We start from the raw sequence: 25,637 nt of genomic DNA on the forward strand, positions 1-25,637 counted from the left end.
GGGCCTGGGCACTGAGCCCCGAGGCGCAGGCCACCTGCTCTCAGCTCCAGGGCTTGCTCTCTAGTACCAAGGCTCCAAAGCTTGCGGTCTAGCACCTAGGCATGCCAAGTCAGATACTCACTGTCTCCACCAATGGCCAGGCACTCTGGAACTTGGGAACCGGCCACCGGCTACCTACTCAGAACCTACTGCCATCCCGGCCATTTGGCCAGCGACTGAAGTACTGACTCCACTCCGAGTGCCCTGGTAGGTTTCTGGGGCCAGGACCCGGCCGACCACACATGGCTGGCTGCCAGGGATCCTGTGCCAAGCTTTGCCAACAGGGGGCGGCAGAGCCAGTGCAGCCCCACGGGGTTCCATCAATGGCAATTTTTCCCCCTTGACCATAGGCAACTGAACCCAGAGTCCCTCCCTCCTCCATGCACCACACTTTACCAGCCACTTCTTCCTAAGCGTTACAGATCCCTGTCATACCTGATTCACTGTCCACCTAATTGCCTCTCAGCCCTGGATCCAGGTGTCCATGCCCTGAAACCCACTCAGAACCTTGGTGTGGGATCCCACCACAATGGGGCCTAACAAATGTTCATGAGGAAGAAAGAAGCCTGCTGTCCTACAGAGCAAGAAAGCTAGAGTCCCGGGCATGTGGGTAGGTCCTGGGTTTTTGTCTGTTGAAAGGGCGAATAAATACACTAAAGCAGAGACCAGCGGTGACCACACAGCTCCTCTCACAAGTAGCCATCTCATGAAATGGCAAAGTATGGTTTCAGCCACCAGGCCATCAGCCCTAGCTTAGGAAAATCCAAAGGGCTTATGAAAAATCTTCAAATGAAAACTGGTATTTGGAGCAAGCAGACAGTTTTCGGGGATCCAAGTCTAGGTAGAAACAGACATAAGACCTGCTGCATGAAGAAAAGGAGGGCCTTGCATATGTTCCTGCCATACCCTATGACCTTTATCAAACTGAACCCAGATAAGCTGATTCCTAACTCTGACTTTGGACAAGTATGAGCCAACTTGAGTGTCACATGTCCTAAGTTATAGAACTGACATGACATAAATGTGTCATACAGCCCAGTGGCACATGGAGCCCTGGGGTTATTAAACCACATTATGAAGAGCAAAGGAAGGGGTGACACTGTCTAAAAGGAAATGTACTCTTTACCTGACTTACGTAACTGTAATCCCTCTCTGTACATCACCTTTATATTAACAATTAAAAAATTTAAACTGTATTGTGAAAACAATACTCTGCTTATGTAACACTTGCATCTAACACACACTTCTATGTGCCTAGCTCTGGGGAAAAGGCAGGAAGTAAGAAAAACAGCTCCTACTACCAAGGCAAAGGAAACACAGATCCCATAACCACACTGGCTGACAGTGTGTGTGGGTCCCAGCAGACTAACCTGCCCAGGCCACCTGGAGGGCTTCACCATGGGAATGCATGCCTTGAAAGACCTCACCAACAGGACTGGCACACTGGCCATCTGAGAGCTAGTGCTCACCCTCCCCTCTACCTCCATGCAGCCTGCAAAGACTAACAAGCTCCAATCCATGCCTCCCACTATTAAGTTTGGGAGAAACTAAGTCCCACAAATGTTCCTGATTTCTCAGGGCTTGAGGGTAAGAAGAGGTGGAGTCCTGTAGGTATAGAAGACTGGGTCTAGGGTGAAGCCAAGACTCCTGCATGAGGACAGTGCTAGCTTCACCCACAGGATTTGAGCCCTCAGTGAAAGGCATCCCCTTCCATCCTACCACTCTCTCACACATGGCAATAAGCTTTCTATTCACAGGTTGGACCACACCCGCCTAAACTCTCTCAGCTGCCCTGTGTCCTCAGAGCAAACCCCACCTCCAACCATAAATCAGTGAGAATATGCCGACCCAGCCTCCAGGGCATCACATTCTTTTGCACTCCATCCAAGGAAGCCCTTCTGAGGGCCTGGCTGTGCCACAACTTCAAACACCAACCCAACACTGCACAGATGCCAGCCACAAACTCTCCCTGCCTCCTTCTTCTGGCTTTGCTGGCTGGATGTCTGGCATCCCACCCTTGCCTACCCTTCCAGGACCTCCCCACCTTCTCCTACCTGATTTTGCTCAGGCTGCCCCTGCCTGCTGAGGGGCCACTGATGTCATTCTCCTGTTCACCATCCCGGTCGCGATCTTTTTCCTCCTGCAGCCGCTGGAGCAGCAGCTGGTGGGGAAGGCTTCGGAGGGAGGGCCCCGGAGAGGCTGCTGGCTGTGCCTCACCCTTCAGGTTGATGTCACTGGCTGAGCGCTGCAGGGGCCGCGGGGATGCCAAGCCACTGGGGCCAGCCAGTCGTCGCCGCTTTGCATAGCTGGGGGTTTCCCTGAATGGTACTGGGGTAGAGGGGCACGAATGAGATTCTAAGGATCAGCTGGTTGACCAATCGACTATCATAGCTTAGCTAAGCTTTCCAGAATCCTATATACTAAGAACTGCCTTAGTTGCATGGACACCAGGACAGTTGGCTGCCCTATGAATGGCATGGCTAAGGAGGGGACAATCCCAGCCCCACTGCCTCCAACCCTAGCTTCCTTGTCTGGCCAGCCAAGGCCTTGGGAGTACCCATGTTTGTTATCAAAATGAGCCTATTTCCAAGCTTCAAGAGACCCAAAGCAGGCTAATGTGATAGCTCTCACTCACCTACAGCAATGTGACACTGTACTCAAGGAAACTACACTCAAGGAAACAGAAAAGGACATTCTAGACCAAAGGTCAGCAAACTTCTATGAAAACCAATTATTTCAGGCTCTGAAAGCCACTTATAATCTTAATATTAACATGACTCAATTCCTCTCCAGTAGCATGAAAATAGTCACAAACTACATATAAGCAAACCGGTATGTAGGTGTTTTAAAACTTTACTTAAGAAACAGTGGCTAGGGGTTAGGAAGGTGGCTCAGTGGTAGAGTGTTTGTCTTGCATGCATGAGGCCCTGGGTTCGATTCCTCAGCACCACATAAGCAGAAAAGGCTGGAAGTGGCGCTGTGGCTCAAGTGGTAGAGCACTAGCCTTGAGCTGAAGAGCTGAGGGACAGCGCCCAGACCCAGAGTTCAGGCCCCACGACCAGCAAAAAAAAAAAAAAAGAAAGAAAGAAACAGTGGCTAGGTGTCAATGGCTCCTACCTACAATCCTAGCTACTCAGAAGGCTGAGATCTGAGGATCACAGTTCAAAGCCAGCCTGGGCAAGGGAGTCTGTGAAACTCACTGCCAATTAAGTACCCAAAAAAGCCAGAAGTGAAGCTGTGGTTCAAGTGGTAGAGAACTACCTGAGCAAAAGAAGCTTCAGGGACAGTGCCCAGGCCCTGTGTTCAAGCTCCAGGGCACACATACATAGGAAGGAAGAAAGGGAGGGAAGGAGGGGAGGAAGAAAGAGAGAAAAACCATTGGCAAGATGAGGAAGAGAGAAACAGTTGGCAAGATAAAATATATGACCCAGGAAGGAAGGAAGGGAGGAAGGGAGGGGAGAAAGAGAGAGAAAGAGAGAGAGAGAGAGAAACAAAAAACAGTTGGCAAAATTAAATATATGACCCAGATCCAATTATATGCTATTTACCCAAGAATTGCTTCAGATCCCAAAACATAAATAGGCTAGGAATTAAAAACATTTTTAAAAGATATCTCACGTAAATAGTATACAAAATAGGACTGAGTGTCCATATTGATATTAAACTTCAAAATAAAAAATGGAACAAGAGACAGACAAGGATATTATACTTTGCTGAGTTGATCTATCAAGAGAATTAACGATTATTACATGCACCAAAGGACACCAAAATAAAATATATTAATAAATGACTGAAGTAAGAAATAGGCTGTTCTATATTAATAATAGCTGGAGACTTCAATATTCCATTGTTGACAATGGATAGACTATCTATACAGATGAACAAAGAGACATAGGAGACTTAAACCAATTAAGATCTAAGATACATTCAAGCCACTTGACTCAATTGCAGCAGAATATTATGGAGAATTCTTAAGTACACTGTGACGTTCTCCACACAAACCACGGATCTTGCCACAAAATAAGTCTCAATAAATTTTAAAAGCTGAAACCATACAAAGTATCTTCTCTTTAAGCACAAAAAAACAAAAACAAAAAAGGCCAAGGTGCTGGTAGCTCCGGCCTGTAATCCTAGCAACTCAGGAGGTTGAGATCTGAGGATCTGGTTCAAAGCAGCCCACTCAGAAAAGTCCCCGTGAGACTCCTATCTACAATTAACCTCTCAAAAACTGCAAGTGAGGCTGGGAAGGAGAGTGTATACACTGGGAAGGAAAGCAGCCTGAATAGCTATTCAGCTCTCACTTGAGGAGGCAACAATGCTTGATAAGAAATGTACCCGTAAGAGGGGCTGGGAAGGTGGCTCAGTGGTAGAGCGCTTGCCTTGCATGCATGAGGCCCTGGGTTCAATTCCTCAGCACCACATAAGTAAAAAAAAAAAAAAAAAAGCCAGAAGTGGCGCTGTGGCTCAAGTGGTAGAGTGCTAGCCTTGAGCTGAAGAGCTGAGGGACAGCGCCCAGGCCCAGAGTTCAGACCCCACGACCGGACCAAAAAAAAGAAACAAAAACTAAACTAAACTAAAAAAAAAAGCAGGAGGTTAAGAATGTAGTGTTAGAGACGGGCACCAGTGGCTCATGCCTATAATCCTAGCTACTCAGGAGGCTGAGATCTGAGGATCACAGTTCCCAGCCCAGGGAGAAAAGTCCCTGAGACTCATCTCCAATAAAGCACTAGAAAACTGGAAGTGGTGCTGTAGCTTAAGCGGTAAAGCACTCGCCTTGAGCTGAAGAGCACAGGGACAGCACCCAGGCCCAGAGTTCATGCCCCATGACCAAAAAAAAAAGAATGTAGTATGTAATGTTACAAGTACTAGCACATACAATATCTAGCACAAGAATAAATAAACAGATAGAAAGCTTAATTGTATAACTTAAGAAACTAGAAAAAGAGCCAGCCAATAAAAGGAAGGAAAGGTAACAAACAGAAATGATTAGAGAAAAGAGAAAATGGAAAAATAACAGAGAATCAATTAGATAAACTGCTGTGTTTTATTTGGTCTTATTTATTTATTTATGGTGCTGAGGACCAAACTTTTAAGGCCTTGTATTTGCTAGACAAGCACTCTTTCACTGAGCTAAATCTCTAACCCTGTATTTTTTGTTGTTGTTGTTTTGTTTTGTTGGGCATGGGGCTTGTACCCTGGGCCTGGGCTCAGCTCTTCAGCTCAAGGCTAGCACTCTACCACTTTGAGCCACAGCACCACTTCTGGTTTTCTGAGTGGTTTATTGGAGATAAGAGTCTCATGGAGTTTCCTGCACCTGCTGGCTTTGAACCATGATCCTCAAATCTCAGCCTCCTGTGTAGCTAGGATTACAGATATGAGCCACCAGCACCCAGCTACCCCTGTATTTTTTTTTTGGGGGGTGGGGAGGTCTGGTTGTGGGGCCTGAACTCTGGGCCTGGCCGCTGTCCTTCAGCTCTTCAGCTCAAGGCTAACACTCTACCACTTGAGCCACAGCGCTGCTTCCAACTTTTTTCTTTTTGCTTATGTGGTGCTGAGGAATTGAACCCAGGGCCTCATGCATGCAAGGCAAGCACTCTACCACTGAGCCACCTTCCCAGCCCTCCTGTATTTTTTTTTTTTTTTGTCAGTCGTGGGGCTTGAACTCTGGGTCTGGGTGCTGTCCCTCAGCTCTTCAGCTCAAGGCGAGCGCTCTACCACTTGAGCTACAGCACCACTTCCGATTTTCTGGCGGTTTATTGGAGATAGGAGTCTCACGGTATCTCCTGCCCGGGCTGGCTTTGAACCGCAATCCTCAGATCTCAGCCTCCTGAGTAGCTAGGATTACAGGCGTGAGCCACCAGCGCCCGGCTGTATTTTTTTTTATATCAACAAAATTGACAAACTTTTAACTATACTAAGAAAAAAAAGTAGTTTTAGAAACAGCCAAAATCAGAAATGACATTTGGAGTTTTACTGCCAAATGCCTTTTTAATTACTACCTAAATTTATTTCTTTCATAGAGAAAAAGGAGCCAGGCACCAGTAGCTCACCCTGTAATCCTAGCTACTCAGGAGGCTGAGATATGGGGATCAGAGTTCAAAGCCAGCCTGCCCAAGAAATTCCATGAGACTCGTTTTTTGTTTTTTTATTTAATTTTTTATTATGAAAATACCGTACAGAGGAGTTACAATTTCCATGGGACTCTTATCTCCAATAAACCACCAGAAAACTGGAAGTGTTGCTGTGGCTCAAGTAGTAGAGCACTAGCTTTGAGCTGAAGAGCTGAGGGACAGCGCCCAGGCCCAGAGTTTAAGCCCCACAACCGAAAAAAAAAAGAAAAAAAAAGGAAATAGAAAGTCTAAACAAATGTAAACCAAGCAAAACTTCATTCAGAAAGCAAAAACCACAAAAAAAATGTCTACTAGCCAGGCACTGGTGGCTCACAAATATAATCCTAGCCATTAAGGAGGCTGAGACCTGGAGTGACCTCAGTTTGAAACTACCCAAGGTAGAAAAACCTCCATCTCCAATTAAGCAGCAAAAAGCTGTAACTAGAGGTGTAGTCTAAGTGGCAGAGCACCAGCCACAAGCAGGAGGCTCTGAGTTCAAAATCCAACACTGGCAAGAAAGGAAACAGTCTACTACCAGATGGGACCATGGTGACTTCTACTAACATTTTAACCCTTCTTAGTCAAAAAACTGAAAATGACAGAAGCACTCCCTAACTCATTCTATGAGGACAACTATCATTTGATGACAATGCCAGATAAGGTATTACAAGGAGAAATCTAGAAACCACTATCATCAATAAAATATACCACATTAATAGAACAAAGGAGAAAACCTACAATGATCATTTCAGTTGATGCAGAATAAAGTATTTTCCATAATCCAAAACTTTCCACGACAAAACAATTCAGAAAACTAGTAGTATAAATAAGTTTATTCAACATAAGACTCATTTAATTTAAAATTCACAGGAACAATCTTTTACCCAGTGGTAAAAGATTGAAAACTTTCCTCTACAATCAGGAGTAAGGAAAAAAATGTGCCATTTCCTCGTTCTTTGTTTTTTGTCAGCCATGGGGCTCCAACTCAGGGCCTAGGCACTGTCCCTGAGATCTTTTTGCTCAAGGTTAGTGCTCTACCACTTGGAGCCACAGCTTCACATCCAGTTTTCTGATGGTTAAGTACAGATAAGAGTCTTATGGACTTTTCTGTCCCAGCTGGCTTTGAACTGCAATTGTCAGGCCTCAGTATCCTGAGTAGCTAGGATTATAGGTATGAGCCACCAGTGCCCAGCAAGAATGCCCATTTTCAATACAGCTACTGAACATTGTGTTAGAAATTTTAGCTTGAGCAATTAGGCAAGAAAAACAAATGAAAGGAATCCAAATTGGAAAGAAAGAAGTAAACCTACGTGGGCTGGGAAGGTGGCTCAGTGGTAGAGCGCTTGCCTTGCATGCCTGGGGCCCTGGGTTCAATTCCTCAGCACCATATAAGCAAAAAGAAAAAAGCCAGAGGTGGCGCTGTGGCTCAAGTGGTAGAGTGCTAGCCTTGAGCTGAAAAGCTGAGGGACAGTGCCCAGGCCCAGAGTTCAGGCACCATGACAGGACCAAAAAAAAAAAAAAAAAAAGAAGTAAACCTATCTGTACTTGCAAAACACGATTCTATATAACAAAACAAAGAAACTCCCCATACACAAGAATCTACCAGGAGAGATAATTTGGCAAAGTTGTTGGATCAATGTGCAAAAGTTAGTTATACACTGGCAATAAAACAATCCCAAAAAAAGTAAGAAGATAATTCAATTTATATTGAATCCAAAAGAATACCCCCAAACTCAAGGAAGTGAAAGGATTTATATTCTGAAAATGATAAAATATTGCTTAAAGGAGATCTAAATAAATGAAAGGCCCATCTACATCCATTAACTAGAATATTGTTTTAAACAGTAACCCTCATCTGGACTCCTAGCCATTCAGGGAGAGGCAGGAGGATCTCAGAGGCCAGCTTGGGAAATTTTAGCATGAAACTCTATCTGAAAAAGAAGTTAGGGCTGGGAAGGTGGCTCAGTGGTATAGTGCCTGCTTTGCATCCATGAGGCCCTGGGTTCGATGACTCAGCACCAAATAAGCAGAAAAAGCTTGAGCCTGTGGCTCAAGTGGTAGAGCGCTAGCCTTGAGCAGAAGGGCTGAGGGACAGCGCCCAGGCCCAGAGTTCAAGCCCAACGACCAACAACAACAAAAAGTAATAATAAATTAAAGCAAAAGGGCTGGGGTAGGGCAGGACTCAGGTGGTAGAATATTCAAGCTCAAGGCCTTCAGTTCAGTCCCTAGTGCCAGAGGAAAAAACTGCCAATCCTACCCAGAGTGATTATAAATTTGAGGTAATTCTGACCAATATTTCAACTGCTACTTGGACTTTTGTTGGACTTTTGTTGGGGTGGAGGGTTTGTTTCATTTGCTGTGTTTCTGAGACAGTACATTATGAATACAGTCTAGGCTGGCCTAACACTTGCCTCTTCTTGCCTCAGTTTTCTGAGCGTTGGGATTAGAGATATATACTGCCTGGCCCATGTTCTGTTTTTCCAAAGCAAGCAAGTAACCCTCAGATCCATGTGGAATTGTAAGGGGCTTCGATGTACCAAAACAGTATCAAAAGAAAAGTTGCAGGACTCAACCCTCCCCCCACCCCCCTCCATTTCAAAACTTACTACAGAGATACAGGAATCAAAACCATCCCTGGGCTGGGGATAAAACTCAATGGTATAAAGCTCACTTGCCTAGCATGTATAAGGATGTGGGTTCAGTCCCCCGAACCACAAAAAACAACGGCACTGACATATGAATAATAATAGATAAAGTCCAGCCGGGTGCTACATACCTACAATCACAGCTACTCAGGAGGCAGAGGATGGTTATAGTTAAGAGGCCAGCCTCAGCAAAGACTTAATAGAAGTGGTGCTGTGGCTCAAGCGGTAGAGCACTAACCTTAAGCTGAAGAGCTCAGGGACAGAGCCCAGGCGCAAAGTTCAAGCCCCACAACCAACAAAAAAAAAGTTAATGAGCTCTCCCACCTCATCCAAGTTAGGCCTGATGGTTCAAACCTGCACTCAATGCTTCATGGGAGTCAGGAGCCAACGGCTCACATCTGTAACCCTAGCAACTCAGGAAGCTGAGGTCTGAAGATCAAGGTTTGAAGCCAACCCAAGCCAGAAAGTCTGTTGAGATTTATCTCCAATTAACCACCAAAAAAAGTCAAAAGTGGAGCTATGGCTCAAAGTGGTAGAGTGTTAGCCTTGACCAAAAAAAAAAAAAAAAAAAAAAACTCAGGGACAGGGCCCAGGCCCTGAGTTCAAGCCCCAGGATAGGGGTACACAGCACACACACACACAAAAAGCTACATGGGAGGCATAGGTAGAAGAATCAAATCTGAGACCTGCATTGGATAAAAACACACATCCTATCTGAAAAAAAAAAAAAAAAAAAAAACAACCTAAAGCAAAAAAGAACTTAGAGTATGGCTCAGATGATAAAAGTGCCAGCCTAGCAAGCATAAAGCCTAGAGTTCAAATCCTAACACAGATAGTGGGGAGGGAGGGAGGAAGAGGGAAGGAGAGAGAGGAAGAGGGAGAGAAGCAGAGGGAGAGGGAGAAGTAGAGAGGGAGGGGGAGAAGCAGAGAGGGAGGGGGAGGAGAGGGACAGGTGGAGGGGGAAGGGGAAGAGGAGAAGGGGAGGAGGAGAGGGGGAGGGGGAGAGGGAGAGAGAACAAGCAAGCAGGAACAAGAACCTATGAGGATATATTTTGAATCATACCCTGGGGCTCCTGAACCTTCAAGTTATATTTACAGGTGTGTTATTGGTAAGACTGTAGCAACCTGTATGAAATTCCTAGAAGTCTAATGTCTTGGTATAATGCTATCAATCAGTTATTATGTAACAAAAAATAATCAAATTTCCTTGCCAAATGCATCATCAGAATTTACCATGGCCCTTCTCTGTTTTGTCACCCATAGTTATTATTATCATTCTTCCCTAAAAGCATTTGCAGTCAGCTACAACTCAAAAATGTTTTTCCTTCAGAGACATTCTTGGGAAACTAATATGGAATTGCTTCTGATAACTTTAACACCATACCATCAGACTCGGTAACAATTTCCACAATTCTAATAAACTGAAGTCAGGCATGGTAGAGTGTGACTATAGTACCAGCTACTCTGGAGGCTGAGGCAGAGGACCGCTTGAGCCAGCAGTTCTGGACGAAACTGGGCACCATAGTCACATAGCAATGATTGCTCACACCTGTAATTCTAGCTACTCAGGAGGCTAAGATCCAAGGATCCCAGCTCAAAGCCATCCTGGGCAGGAATGTCTATGACACTCTTATCTCCAATTAATCAGAAAAAAAGCCAGATTTGGAGGTGCAGCTGAAGTGATAGAGCATGGAACAAAAAAGTCAAGTAAGTGATAGCTTGAGACCCTGAGTTCAAACCCCAGTACCAGTGCACACATGCACATACATATAAAGCAAAACTGTAACCCCTCTGTACATCACCTTTATAATACCAACTTAAAAAAATTAAAAACCAAAACAACAAGCAAACAGAAACTGGTGATTTGTAAAATGCTAACCAAGTTCAAGTTTTCAAGACCCTATGTGCTCTCTTCCTGCATTTGTGTAAATAGCAAGCCAACTTTCATAAAACTACATTCTTGTGTATGTCTCAAGCCAGCTACCCCAATCATCTGGTTAAAAAAATATGTAACTCCCACACAGGGGACAGAGATGGTAGCAGTGCAGTCTGAGTCTAGCCTGGGCAAAAAAAAAAAAAAGTTACTTTGACCTTACATAAAAATCAGGCCAGGCATGGTGCTTTGTGCCTGTAATCTCAGCCACAGGAGAGGCACAGGCAGGAAGATCAAAGTCTAAGCCAGTATCTGAAAACGAAAGAAGCCAAGCATAGTGGTACATGCCTGTGATCCCAGAATTTTGAAGGCTAAGGCAAGAAGATTGTTGAGATGAGGGAGATGAGGGGCAGCCTGGGCTAACACAGCAAGAGACTGTTTGGAAAAAAAAAATTTTTTAAAGTTTAAACTAACTAATAAAAACAACCAACTCGGGACAACACCTAGGGCCTGAGGTCAAGACCTAGGACCCAAACAAGAAAACAAAACACAAAAGACCTGCAGTATTCCTGCAGTCCCAAAGCTGGAGATGGATACCTTAGTGCAACTGCAGAAGACAGCCTGATACTTTAGTGTGGACCATCAGAGGTCAGCTATCTGTCAGGCCACACTCCCAGAAGTAGGTTTTAAGCTCGAACATAGAAGTTATGAGTAACTCCCCTGTGGACTCAGAAACTAACTTCTAGTTTGTTTTAATCACTGATTTCTGCTTTTGTTTTATTCCACAGATTTATTAGCTGGGTTGGCTGGTGGAGACCAAGGCTGAGAAATGTACTTTGGGCTGTTGGTATTATCCTGCCAGTCAACCTTCCCATGTCTCTAGTGCACCACTGTCTCTCAATGTCTTTATGTGCGTCTACAGCCATCCATGGTTTTGCATGATTAGTATAGCAAAGGTGATCTGAACAAAAGTATCTTTCTTCAACAGGCCTGACACCAGGACTTATGAATTCTTTTTTTTTTTTTTTTTTTTTTTTGTCGGTCGTGGGGCTTGAACTCTGCGCCTGGGCGTTGTCCCTCAGCTCTTCAGCTCAAGGCGAGTACTCTACCACTTGAGCTACAGTACCACTTCCGGTTTTCTGGTGGTTTATTGGAGATAGGAGTCTCACGGTCTCTCCTGCCCAGGCTGGCTTTGAACCGCGATCCTCAGATCTCAGCCTCCTGAGTAGCTAGGATTACAGGCGTGAGCCACCAGCACCGGGCCAGGACTTATGAATTCTACTTCTGACAGAAAGAAAATCGGCTACCATGGTGGCACTTAATTTCCAGGTTTTGGTCAATCTCACATGAATGAGAGGCTGGCTAAAAGAAATGGGTTGTTTTTTAAAAAAATCTAATTGAGATGCTATTTATTATTAGTTTCTAAATTCTTACTGTAGAAACCAAAGGCCGGGACTTACGACTCAGTGGTAGAGTACTTGCCTTGCATGCATGAGGCCCTGGGTTCACTTCCGGCTTTTTCTGCTTATGTGGTGCTGAGGCTCAAGTGGTAGAGCGCTAGTCTATAGCTGAAGAGCTGAGGGACAGCACCCAAAAAGAAACCAAAGGCCAAAGCAAGCAGTAAACTGAAACTAGAAACTGCACCAATAAGAAGCCATCGACTAACTTCTAACCAATCATTGTTTTCCTTGTTTTGTTTCTTCAAATACTTTCATAAAAGTTTCCCCTTGAACACTACTAGCCTTGAGCACAAAGAGGCTGAGCAACAGTGCCCAGGCCCTGAGTTCAAGCCCTAGGACCAGAAAAAAAACAAAACAAAACTGAGCCCTTGGCTCATGTCTATTCATGAGGCTGAGATCTGAGGACTGTGTTTTGAAGCCAGCCAAAGCAGAAAAGTCTAAGAGACTTTTATTACCAATTAACTAGGAAAAACCTGTAGCTCAAGTGGTAGAATGCCAGGCTTGAGCAAAAAAGGCAAACAAAGCACAAGGCCCCGAGTCCTACTGGCAAGCATGCATGCAGAGATAGGTAAGGAGATGGATAGATATTTCCTCTCTTAAAAGGAAAAAGATCAAATGTGAACATTTTTGCAATACATTGCAACTATACACGAATACATGTATAAATAAATAAACTGAAACCCCTTTGTATAAGTACTTAAAATAATTTTTTCATAATAAAAAGACTCTCAATGAAAGCTGTCAGCCAACAGGTTGAGGGTTTGGGGATCAAAAAGCAAGCTGTGTTAGGGAAGCAAGTCCCAGCAGGAGCTAGTCAGGCTAACAAAGACAAGTGAATGATGATGAGGACAGTGGAAGAATTTTGTGTGCATGTATGAGAAAAGAAAAATAAAATAGGTTTAAATGATTTTAAGAAGTGTGGGGGGGACAGAACGGGTGAGATTGAGATACACTGTACACATATGTGAAAATGTCACAATAAAACCCTCATCATACAACTAATATGTATTAATAAAATAAATAAAAATAAATTTTAAAAGTGTCCCCTCAACTCATTTGTAAGAAAAAAAGGTGTCCCCTCTTGCCTCTCCCAGCAAGGGGCTACCCTCATTCACGAGCTGCAGAATACCTAGATGCTAAAGTTTTATAGTATGTAGCATCCGGGTGATGGTGGCTCATTCCTGTAACCCTAGCTTACTCAGGAGGCTGAGATCTGAGGATCGCGTCAAAGCTAACTCGGGCAAGGAACGTCCATGATGAATCTTATCTCCAATTAACCACCAGAAAACTGGAAGTGGTGCTGTGACTCAAGTGGTAGAGCACTTGCCTTGAGCTGAAGAGCTGAGAGACAGCGCCCAGGCCCAGAGTTCAAGACCCATGACCAAAAAACAAACAAACAAAAATAAAAACACAAAGGGACAAACTGTATGATTCCAATTATATGAAACAGCAAGAATCGGTAAATACAGAGACAGAAACGTGTGTTCACAGCAGACAACTAGAAGGGAGAGAGTATGCAGAATAATTACTTAATGTGTGAGATTTTTTCTTTTGGGGCAATGAAAAGGGGAGAATTCAATAAAATTAACTACACTACACTGTGAGTGTAAGAAATGCTACTGGAAAGCTGGGCGCTGGTGGCTCACGCCTGTAATCCTAGCTACTCAGGAGGCTAAGACCTGAGGATCACGGTTCAAAGCCAGCCCAGGCAGGAAAGTCCATGAGACTCTTATCTTCAATAAAAACCACTAGAAAACCAGAATTGGTGCTTTGGCTCAAGTGGTAGAGAAGAAAAAAAAATGCTACTAGATCAATTAACATAGCTAATATATGTATATATGTATATATACATATATACATGTGTACAAACACACACACACACACACACACACACTCACACCCTCAAAAAAAACAAAAACTTAGCCAGGCACTGGTGGCTCACACCTATAATCCTAGCTACTCAGGAGGCTGAGATCTGAGGATCATGGTTTAAAGCCAGCCTAGGCAGAAAAAAGTCTGTGCCGCTCTTATCTCCAATTAACCACCTGAAAATGGGAAGTGGGGCTGTGGCTCTAAGTGGTAGAGCACTACTAGCCTTGAGCTAAAGAGCTCAAGAACAGTGCCAGGCCCTAGCCAGGACTTACAAATAAATAAATAAACAAAAGGCTATAGTGTGGATTTGGCCTGTGGCCACCATCTACCAAGCCATATCCAGACTCCTATTGTACAAAATGTAGTGCCCAAATCAGCAGCATTAGCCTTACCTCCAACCTCACCTCATGCTGATTAGTGCAGCTCAGGCCCCCACCCAGGCTCTGGGTCAGAATCTACACAAGCTCTTCGGGTGATGTCACCATGACACTCAACAAAAGCAAGTGAGTAATGAATATGCATAAGGGGGGCTGGGAAGGTGGCTCAGTGATAAGAGTGCTTGCCTTGCACTCATGAGGCCCTGGGTTCGATTCCTCAGCACCACATACGCAGAAAAAGCCACAAGTGGTGCTGTAGCTCGAGTGGTAGAGCGCTAGCCTTGAGCTGAAGAGCTGAGGGACAGTGCCCAGGCCCAGAGTTCAGGCCCCACAACCGACAAAAAAAAAGGATATGCATAAGAAGCATGAATGGTACCCATGTAGATGGGAACATGCCTGAGAGAGAGTTAGAAAGAACATGGCCTAGTGACAGAGGCAGCAAGCAGAGTTACTCACTTGACAGGCCAGCATCCTATCAAAGGCTTATTGGTCTACAACAGGAAATAGCCACTGAGATAGAAAGTGTCCTGTCCTCTGAAGGGTGATCAGCCCCACACAAAGGAAGTTGGAAAAGAATGGCTTGGAAGAGTCCCCTCAAGCTTCTATGTGCAGGGCCTGCTCAAGGACCTGGGTGGACCATGGAGATTCATGACTGTCACTCAGAGTGTCTCAGAATAAATATGTGCTGGGGAGCAGGGGAGAGAGGGTAACAAGACCCTGAATCCCCAGGTCTAGGGTCAAGCCCTGTCATTAACTTCTCTGAACCTTGGTTTCCTTCTCTATAAAATGAGCCAGTTGTTGAGAGGAAGAACTGAGGTATGAAAATTCACAGTAAATCCCACAACTGCAGCACCTTGCATACATGGATGTTGTTGAGTATATGACATATGAGCAAGAGTGTGTGGCCAGCAGAACTGGTGACCATATCTGGACTAGGTGACACAGATGCCCATTCTAGTGTTCTAAGGACAGTATGCTTAACCAACTGCGCCAGAATGCCCCAGAACAGGAGTCTCAGTATGGTAACGCTCCAGAGCCTGAGGATAGGGCAGTGCAATGTTCCTGTCTCTCAGTCTGGACTGCATTCAAGCCCTAGACTGCCTTTACTCCCCTTGCACTCCGACCACAGGCCCAATCAGCTACACAAAGTACACGTCCCAGGAGGTGGGAGGAAGGTGGAACCCCTGAGCTCAAAGGAGGCCAAGGTGGAAAGGGATACAAATAATGGTACATAGTTTACTTAAAAGAAAGCAAAGCATCACAGACTGGAACCTACATTGGATCCAAGAGAGATTCTAACACCAGCCCAAGTAAATACTCATGGCAAGAAGGAGAATCTGAGATTCCATGTTCCAGAAAGAGATAGTTAGAAACAAGGAGGACAAGGAGGCAGCCAGTGACTAGAGTGTGGCCCAGCTAGACAATATCTTTTCCTGGAGCAGAGATCCACAGCCCCTGCTGCTCAGTCACCTGAACACAGAATGGTCCAGTCTGACACCACACATCCAAGAGATAAGGGAATACAATTGGGGCCTTTCTTCTTATCCATATTGGGGCTAAGCTACAAAGCCCTGGTCTTCCTTTTAGGACCACAACTTATGCACATGCCAGGCCTTCATTTATACATGGACCACCAGAAACGCAAAACCTAGAGGATAGCAGCAATTCTGTTTCTACCTTGGACTTCATCTTTGTTATAATATATTGTTTTCTCTACATGGATGTTCATGAGACCCTGTGGAGAACCATGGCTACATAAATGTTCTCATGTTCTAGGCTAAAATGAAAACGTCCCATAGATGGCCCTTCCCAGAACCTAATTAACTGTAAACACAGCTCTAAGCCCAACATCAACCCCTAGACTCGCATTATCCCAGCCCTGACTGAGGCCTCTGCCCAGTCCATACAACCCCTTCCCCAGCATATTCCCCATCCCTACAAGAGCCACCTTGGCTCATGGGCAGAGGCCCTCGTTCTATCACCACTGCCTCTAAAACTTACATTGATCAGGGACTTATGGGTGGGCAAAACTCACCAACATCTGAGTCTTTGTGGGTTTTGATGACCTCTGCAAGCTCGAAGTTCCCTGCAATGATGGCCACCTGAGAGAAAGAGGCCAAGACACAGAGGACAAGAAAGGATGCTCAAAAAAAAGCGAAGAAGCCAGGCATCGGTGGCTCACGCCTGTCATCATAGCTACTCAGGAGACTGAGATCTGAGAATCGAGGTTCACAGCCAGCCCAGGCAGGAAAGTCCGTAAGACTCTTATCTCCAATAAACCACTAGAAAACCAGAAGTAGTGCTGTGGTTCAGGCGGTAAAGTGCTCGCCTTGAGCTGAAGAGCACAAGGTCAGCACCCAGGCCCAGAGTTCAAGCCCCATGACCGACAAAAAATAAAAGCAAAGAAAGAAAAGAAAGGATTCTCAATGGCCTAGGCTTGCCTCACCACAGTACTCCTCCTTACCAGATCATGCTTTGCTCAAGTCAAAGCACTCCTGTCTATTGGGACACAACTCACTACAGAAAGGAGTTATGGTACTACACCTCAACTTGTAACTAGGGTCACCTACCACCCCCATCTGCCAAGAACCCAATCTATTCCTAGATATTAGGCTTTCAGAGCTAAAACCAAACAGCCCTCAGTACACGGGGCACAGCACTAGAACTTTTAATCTGCCCCTAAATATAGTCCTCTATCCTGTCTCAACCAGGGCCCCCCATGGCTGCCCAGCCTATTGCTCTCATTCTTCCTCCTTATAACTGTGACACCTAGTCATCTGATTGGCCCTGGCGTTACTTTTAGATGTGCCCTGATGCCTACATCTCAGCCTGACTCTTCTCTACTGCACTATCACACCAGTCTGTATCTTTCACATTTCAGGAACCCCCCTCCTGGATTGGTCCTCTGGGTCCCTTCTACTTCCAGGGGTCACACCTACACCTGCTCACCTGTCCTCTCATCTGCCCTTCCCCCATCCTGCAGCCCTCTGATCTTCCTAGCTCCCTGAAAGGTGAATAAAAGAAACCACTTCACTGAATATCCTACTGGACCCACCCTGCCTCCATTCTTTCCTGGGAGTGAGCAATGCCTTGTAACTTTCCTGGGAAGAAGATTCAGAAAGGCTGAATCACAAGGAGACAGTCAACCCCCAGAGGCAGCTTCATATTCCTATAAACCAACATGTACCTGGAAGGCTGTCTGGCTGTTGTAATTGCGGACATCCTTATTGGCTCCACGGAAAAGCAGGACACGAGCACAGCTTTCCTATTGGGAGACAGTGGCAGTGACACTGGGAAATGGAGAATGGCTAGGAAGCCAGAGCAGGTACACACATGAGGTTGCTCATACAGGTGTGCAGAGCAGAGGAATTACATGCAGACTCATACCTATATGTTCAGTGTATACCTAGACCACATAGGGCTATGTGGGTAGGTCTCACCTGTTCCAGAGAGCTTAAATGTACACAATTCATACCCAATTTTGTTCAGAACACACATGTTCACATATGTATGTTCAGGGAATAAATATACACAAGCAGGCCCAAGAGGCAGGCAATCCAGGGCTGGGAAGGTGGCTCAGTGGTAGAGCGCTTGCCCTGCATGCCTGAGGCCCTGGGTTCGATTCCTCAGCACCACATAAGAAAAAAGCCGGAAGTGGCACTGTGGCTCAAGTGGTACAGCGCTAGCCTTGAGCTGAAGAGCTGAGGGACAGCACCCAGGCCCAGAGTTCAGGCCCCACGACCGGACCCAAAAAAAAAAAAAGAGGCAGGCAATCCAGTAACTAGAACTCACTGGAGGTCACAGAATACACACGGGGAGGGGTATGTAAACCAGAACAAACATTTTTGTGAAGGAACATACATACACATGCTCACACTTCATCACACACACAGTGTCTAAGTATGCACACTCAAATGTGGAGCATAAGGACACACCTGGTTGTAGAGAGCACAGATATGCAGGGCTGTGTTCCCTGAGGCATTCTGGGCACCCATGTTGGCGCCATAGAACAGCAGGTGCTCCAGGTGCTGCACATGGCCAAAGCGGCAGGCCTAGAAAAGACAGAGGTGCTGCAATATCCCAGAGGCTAAAACCCCTGCCTGGACAGGGCCTGGACCCCACCCCAGGGACCCAGCCCACCTGGTGTATCTCCTGCCAACCATTCTCATCAGTGGTCCCCAATTGTGCATGGTCATGGAGAAGAAGCTCACAGCAGAGGGCATCCCCACCCCCTAGGGCGCTGTGGTACAAGGGTGTCAGGCCACGGCTGTCTTTGTAGTCAGGCGAAGCGCCCAGGTCCAGCAGGGTCTAAGAGAAGGCACCTCAGCATCAATGCCAGGCCAGCTCCTCCTCTACCGCACCCATGCCCCTCCAGGTCAGAAGGAACCCCACTGACCGTCAACGCTCCCGCATTTCGCTGGCGGGTGGCACAGTGGACTGCAGTTAGCCCATCCCGGGTGCGGAAGTCTAGGTGAGCACCACCATTGCGTAGAACCTTCAGCAAGTCAGTGGCATTGTCCAGCTGCGCCGCAAGGCTCAGAGGGCACTCTGAGGTGAGGAAGAAATGAAAGTCAGGCTCCTAACCACTCAACGGTAACCTCTCCCACTCTGTTCTGCAACTCACCTCCTGAATCAGGGTCATGAAAATTAGGGTCCAGCCCCTTGTCCAGCAGGCGGGCCACTTTGTCCGTACTGTGCAGCTGGACATAGTCCATGAACTTCTTTAGGTTTGCCTGAAACACCAGCCATCCTAATCAGCTGGGTGCCATGGCCATCCAACCATTGCTCCCTACCTCTAGGAAATCTTTGGCCACCTATAAAATGCTCACCTGTTCCCTGTCACTCTGATACGATGTCTTGCTTTATTTTTTATTTTTTGGTCAGTAGTGGGGCTCGAACTGGGGGCCTGCACACTGTCCCTGAGATCTTTTTGCTCAAGGCTAGCACTCTACCACTTTAAGCCTCAGCACCACTTTCAGTTTTCTGGTGGTTAATTGGAGATAGGAGTTTCAGATTTTTCTGCCCAGGCTGGTTTGAACCGCAATCCTCAGATCTCAGCCTCCTGAGTAGCCGGCAATGTTACCTAGCTCCATACTACTATCTTGGCTCTAATTCCAGCTTAGCTGGATTCACGTACCATCCAAAGCCCTTCCTTATATCCTGATCGCCAAACCTACCACAGCTATCAACCTAAGCCTGGCGTTTTTCACTACAGCCTGGTCACCCTAGTCGTGCCCTTCAAATGAGTCTATGCCCTGCTCTCAACCTCTCACTGCTCTCATTCTACCTTCTGACCATGGTGCTCCAGCCCTGGAGCATGGCGCCAGCCTGCACAAGCTGAGTCCTCTCTAGCAGGAGCCTGCTAGACCTACAGCAGCCCTGAATCCTCAACCATTCTCTGACTATCTTCACAAGCTCATCCCTACGGCAGACCCCTGAGACCCTTGTGACATGATTTTCCCTTTTATTCTTTCACACATCCTACACAGGCCACCCAGCAAAGCCTCACTAGCATTTGCTGGTAGAATGGATAGCATACACACAAACTCCAGAAAGACTCAGCACGCATCAGAGACAAGGAAGGAGGCCACTTTGGGACCACTGTCATTGTTATATGTGATGAAACCAGAAGAAAGGTGCTTGCAAACAGGGAAGGCTGGTGCAAAGCCTCTAAGAGATCTTAGTCAGACCCAAGGATGATGGGGAGAGCACAACTTGGGCACACAGAGGCACAGGGCTAAGGTAAGGAGTTTGGATTCATTCTAAAGGCAAACAGGATTGAAGTGGGTGCTGGTGGCTCACATCTATAGTTCTAGCTACTGGGGAGGCTGAGATTTTAGAATTGCAGTTTGAAGCCAGCCAGAGTAGAAAAGTCCCAGCAAGACTCTTATCTCCAATTAACCACCAAAAAACTGGAAGTGATGCCATGGCTCAAAGTGAGAGAACACTAGCTTTGAGCAAAAAAGCTCAGAGATGGTGCCCAGGCCCTGAGTTCAAGCCTCATGCCCATCCAAAACAAAAGAGGAAGGAAGGAAGGAAAGAAGGAAGGAAAGGAGGAATAGAGAGAAAAGAAAGAATAAAACAAGACTCACTGAAAAACAAGTTACTAGTGTCCTGTGGGTCCCTGGGGAGAGATATCAGAGGGACTCAGAGTGACAGGGTCAACATGAGGGCCATTGGAGAGAAACATCTTTCTGAGATGCTTTCTGTCCAGCTACAACCCAGGACCATTGACTGCCACTGCGTAAGAACAGAAAAAAAAAATCTGGCAAAAAAGCTAAGGATGAAGTGGGACTGTGGCTCAAATTATAGAGCGCTTGCCTTGAGCACAGGGACAGCGCCCAAGCCCAGAGTTCTGGCCCCACGACTGACAAAAAACAAAACAAAACAAAAAAGCTTAAGGATCTGGCGCCAGTCGCAGAAGCCCTCTCCTAGGCTCTAGGGATGTTCAATGACGTATCCACCAAGAAAAGGCCTACTGTCCACAAAACTGCCTGGCAGAGAGCGGTAGATCAAGAAGTCTGCCTATGAGCCAGGGACAAGAATATCCTACCTACTCGGGAGGTTGAAATCTGAGGATGGTGGTTCGAAGCTAGCCTAGGTCTCTCTCTTAGCTGGCTCCCAACACATGCACACACTTATCTCCACCCTCTCTGTCAGGCCCTACAAGTACAGCATCTACATCTACTCTCCCAGTACAGGCAAGCGCCTGACAGAAGAGGAGAGCGTACTGGGCCAGTACTGCAGCAGCTGTGGTCAGCCAGGCTGGCTGGGGCAGAGGCCGTGGGGGGCGCCTTCCCGTGACTCCCTCTTTACCTTAGTGTGCAGCTTTGCGAACTGCTTGTCATCAATGAGGTTCTGGGCATAAACTCTCCTTTTGTATCGAAACTGCTCAAAGAGAAGGTGAAGAGAAAGTATCCATGTAGGCCGAGCGAGGGAGCGGCGAGCGCCATGTTGTTCACACGCGCGCACGGCAGTCACACCAGTCCGACACAACCGACGGCAGCTGCCGCCTGCCCACCACACACGCGCACACGTGGCCGGCCTGCGCCGGCCTCTCCCGGCGCTCCCCGGACAGCGCCTTTCCAGGCAGAGCCGCTGGGGCCCCCGCGCGCCCGGTCACCTTGGGGAGCTGGGCCCGTCGGGGCGGTCACACAGCCTCCAAACCCTGGGCTCGGCCGAGAAAGGCGCTCAAGGCACCGCTCGCCAGGAACGCGCGCAGGTCGGGGGCAAGTTCACCAGGGTGGCCGGCGAGGGCCGGCGAGGGCCAGCGAGGGCACGTGTGCACGTCTGGGACGCAGCTCAAACCCCACTCCTCCCTCCGGCACTGCGCCCTCCCACCGCACCGTGCTCGGGCCGACCTCCGGCGCCGAACACGCCTGCCTCCCGGGTGCTACGCGCAGCGCGGGCTGCCCTGGCTCCCCCTTACCCCCCCGGCCCCCCCCCCCCCGCCCTCATAGAGGCTCCGGGACCGGAGTCCCGGGGCCGCGCCCCGCCTTTCGCCCCGCCCCCGACACGCCCCACCCCGCGGCACGCTCCGCCCCCGGAGTTGGGGGAGCCGGGCCCCGCCCCCCGAAGCTGGGGGACCGCGCCCCGTCCCGCACCTCCAGGTAGGGCAGGGGCGTGTCCAGGTTGGGCGGGTAGTCCTGCAGCAGCCGCTCCTCGTCCAGGAACTTGCCGGCGCGGCCGCGCGAGGGCGGCTGGAAGAGCCCGTAGTTGAGCGCATCCTGGAGGCTGTGGCTGAGGGCGCAGAGCACGCGCTGCTTGGCGGCCCACACCGGCGCGGTAGGGTCCAGTCGCAGGCACTTCTGCGGCGGCGGAGCGGGTCGTGAGCGCGTCGAGCCCGGGCCCGCCCGCGAGGGGCGGCCGGGAGCCGCGCGCGGCCCGGGCCCCGCCCTGGGGCCGGGCTTCCCCGGCCCCGCCCGGCTGCGGGGAGGGTCCCGCGGAGCGGAGGGGGAGGGGCGGGCGGCCGCGGTCGGGGGTCGGGCGCGGGGTGCGCGGGGGGGAGGGGGCCGCGCGGGGGGCTCGGGGGGCTCACCGTCTGCTGCAGGTCCGGGATGCCGACGCGCACAACCACGGCGGCGCCGGCCCCGGGGCCGTCCATCCCCGTGCCGGCGCCGGGGCCCAGGCAGCTCGCGGCCGGTTGCCGGGCACCCGGGGACTCCGCGCGGCGCCCCGGCCCCCCCGCCGGAGCCCCTGCGGCCGCGCTGCGCGGGAGGGGGCCGGGGGGGGCCGGGGCCGGCGCGGGGGACAGCGGCTCCGAGGGCTCCGCGGGCGCGGCGGCGGCGGCGGCGGCGGCGCGGCTCAGCTGCATCGGCCCGGGTTCCGCGCGGCGCCTGCCTTCCCCGGGGGCGGGGGCGGCGGGGGGAGGGGGCCCGCGCCCGGCGCGGCGCGGGGGCGGCGAGGGGGCCGCGCCGAGGCGGAGACCGGGGGCCGGCCGGCCAGGGTCCTCGCGCGGTGCGGGCCGCGGGGGCGTCCGGCGGGAGGGGCGGGAGCCGGGGGGGCTCGAGGCGGGGCCGGGGGCGCCCCGGGCTCGCGGTGGGAGTGGCGGGCGGCGAGGGCCCCACCGCCCGCCGTGGGGCCCGGCGGCGGCGGGTCCTGGGAGCCGGCGGCGGCCGCGTCGGGGCTGGAGGACCCCCGGCCGGGGGAGAGGGAGAGAAGCGGAATTGAGGTCTGGGGCTGGAAACCTCCCCCCTCGCTGCCTCCCACTCTACCGACCCCCGCTCCAGACCCCGCAGAGGCAGCGGGGTCAGCGGCGCACCGGCCCGGGGAGGGAGAGGCGATGGACCCCGAGAAAGGGTGCCGTGGGGATGGACCCCGGGGGGGGCGATGGGTGCCTGGGGGGCGCCGGGGGATGGACCCCGGAGTGGGGGGGATGGACCCCGGGGGGCGATAGACCCCGAAGTGGGGGCTGGACCCCGGGGGGGGGCGATGGGGCCCGGGGGGCGTGCCGGGGATGGACCCCGACGGGGGCGATGGGCCCCGGACGGGGTGCCCCCCCCCGTCAGCGCTTCCGACCGCACCCAGAGGGTTCCCAGAGATCCCCACTGCGGCCGAGTTTGTGGAGTCGGCCCCCTCCCTGCGGCCCTCCGGACCCGGGGCGGCCCCGCGCCGCTGCAGGCGCCCCCTCCCCGTCACCTTAGCGACGGCAGGGTGGGGGCGCGACCTGCGGGAAGGGCTGAGGGGAGGGGGCGCCACGAGTCTCCACCTGCGACGGCGGTGAGGTGAATTTGGTTTCCCTGGTTGTCGTGGCAACGCGGGAGGGGCGGCGAGTGGGCGGGAGGGAGCGCGCGGGTGCGGCGCCGCCCGAGCGGCGTGCCAGCCGCGGACGGGCCCGGCCCCGCGCCCGGGCCCCGCGCCCCAGCCGCCTTCCCCCCGCCGAACACCCCCGTCCCGCAGCGAGCCGCTTCCTGGGTGGCACGCACACCTCACGGAGCCGCGGGCCGGGAGCCCTCCCCAGTGATGGGGGGGCCCCTGGGCCCCGGCCTCCCCAGGCGGCCCGAGCCTGGAGGAGGCCGGAGACCACCCCAGCCCGGCCCCGAGCCGCCCCCCAACTCCAGCACGGCGCCCGGCTGGACCGCTCCCCGCCCGCCCCCCAGGGCCAGCCTGCTCCCTAGGCTACTGACCAGGCGAAGCCGTCCGGGCTGTCCGTCGGTCTGGCCTTGCCTCCTCAAGCCGGGCGCTGAGGCTCTGGGGAAGCGGGCCAGCTCCTCCCCACCCAGGCCGTCCCAAGGCCGCAGGTCCCCGGGGACCCGGCAGGATGGGAGGTGGGGAAAGAGCAGGAAGCAGGAAGGGGTCGCCCTTATCGACGGGAAGCACAGGGCTGGGTTTCCTGTGACCTAGCCCGGGAGAGGAAACTCTGCTTCCCGACCTTGGCTACGGGGTCTTCCTGCCCCATTTCCCTCCCCCTTCCCGGGGCCTCAGCAACTGCCTGGCCATCCCCTCCCTGATTCCTCCCTCCACTACTTCACCTGCCTTACTTCCACCCCTTCCCCCCATGTAGGCCTTGTTCACCAGAGTCCAGGAGCGGTAGGACTGGAACAAAGGAAGTCTCTTCCCTCCCCAGCCACAACCAGCTCCAGGCCTCCTCACTCTTCCTGGCCCACCGTGAAATCTGTGCTTGACCAGAACAGACCCAGAGCCTGGAACCTTACTGCCTCCGGCCAGCTTTTCCAGACTGGAACGCATGGCCCCATGAGTCTCTGATGCCAGCCCACCTTCCAAGTAGCCCATCCACCCATCCCTTCCAGGCCTTTGGCCATTGCTGTTTGCTGAGCCCTTGTGGTAGAAAAATCTCATCCTTGCCAACCAGCTACTGACAGATTAATGGTGTCCAGCTGTAGCTGGCCTTCATACTGCCATGGTAACAGCAAGCCTGTGTTCTATATAGTGCCTGGCCCACTAACAAGTCCCTGGTTCCACAACTGCTGGCAAATACCAACAGTAATTGCCAGATATTGGGGGGAAGGGGGGAGCTTGAACTCAGGACCTGGACACTGACCCTGAGCTTCTTTTGCTCAAGGCTAGTGCTCTACCACTTGAGCCACAGGTATCCCTTATGTTTTTTTCTGTGTATGTGGCACTGAGGAATTGAACCCAGGGCTTCATGTGTGCTCATGCCCTTTACCACTAAGCCACATTCCCAGCCCAATGGCCAAAAACTTTATACATGTACATGTCCTCCTAATTGGGTTCATGGAGGAGAAAGCAAGGGATAATGGATGTTGTTTTATTGAGAATAACCTCAGGCTCTTCCAGCCTCCCACAAATTGGGGCCTCCAACTTGCTAGATGGGAGTTCTGCCTCTTGAGCTGTTCCGAAGTCTGGCCTCTTCTGATCAGGTGATTGGCCTGACTTCAGGCCCCCTCACTCTCCGTGGCTTCCTCTGGCCTACTTTCCTCAGAGGCTTACATTGTCTTGTGACAATTCTGTGATTCCTGTGATGCTATCTTCCAGCCATGAGGAGGGTCCCGCAGAGTCAGGTCCTGGCCTGTCTGGTTCGGTTGTGTCCAGTCCCCCACCCCTAGCTGCCCAGCCTTTCTCCTGGGTGGATGAGTCAGAGCTAAAACCTTCATCCAGACATTCACACCCAACTCGCTCTTTAGCTCAGACCTTTTCCTGTCTCCTGACCATCCGCATATAGCAGGAACTCAGGAGTACTAGGTTGACTATAAAGTTATCTTATCTCAGTATATTTTTCGAAAGTAGGTTTTCTATTGCTTCTAAGTTATATAATATCTAAAGGCATAGCCATTCTAGTT

General features: G+C 50.3%; 1 protein-coding gene across 3 annotated transcripts in view; it reads right to left on the minus strand.

Annotated features, from left to right (window-relative positions):
• The window catches only part of Shank3 (SH3 and multiple ankyrin repeat domains 3), a 74,660-nt gene extending 51,970 nt beyond the window's left edge, over nt 1–22,690 (minus strand). For all 3 annotated transcript variants that reach the window (XM_042698016.1, XM_042698017.1, XM_042698018.1), the window contains exons 1-10: nt 22,415–22,690; nt 21,981–22,184; nt 21,193–21,264; nt 19,001–19,109; nt 18,773–18,924; nt 18,517–18,684; nt 18,312–18,428; nt 17,564–17,641; nt 16,412–16,478; nt 2,094–2,367 (exon numbers count right to left, since the gene is read on the minus strand). In XM_042698016.1, the coding sequence (XP_042553950.1) occupies nt 2,094–2,367; nt 16,412–16,478; nt 17,564–17,641; nt 18,312–18,428; nt 18,517–18,684; nt 18,773–18,924; nt 19,001–19,109; nt 21,193–21,264; nt 21,981–22,184; nt 22,415–22,690 (1,517 nt within the window). The remainder of the gene's footprint in view (nt 1–2,093; nt 2,368–16,411; nt 16,479–17,563; nt 17,642–18,311; nt 18,429–18,516; nt 18,685–18,772; nt 18,925–19,000; nt 19,110–21,192; nt 21,265–21,980; nt 22,185–22,414) is intronic.
• Between the last annotated feature and the right edge of the window lie 2,947 nt (nt 22,691–25,637).

Source organism: Dipodomys spectabilis, unplaced genomic scaffold (genome assembly GCF_019054845.1).
Source record: "Dipodomys spectabilis isolate Male_0828 unplaced genomic scaffold, ASM1905484v1 ptg000230l, whole genome shotgun sequence".
Lineage (NCBI taxonomy): Eukaryota > Metazoa > Chordata > Mammalia > Rodentia > Heteromyidae > Dipodomys > Dipodomys spectabilis.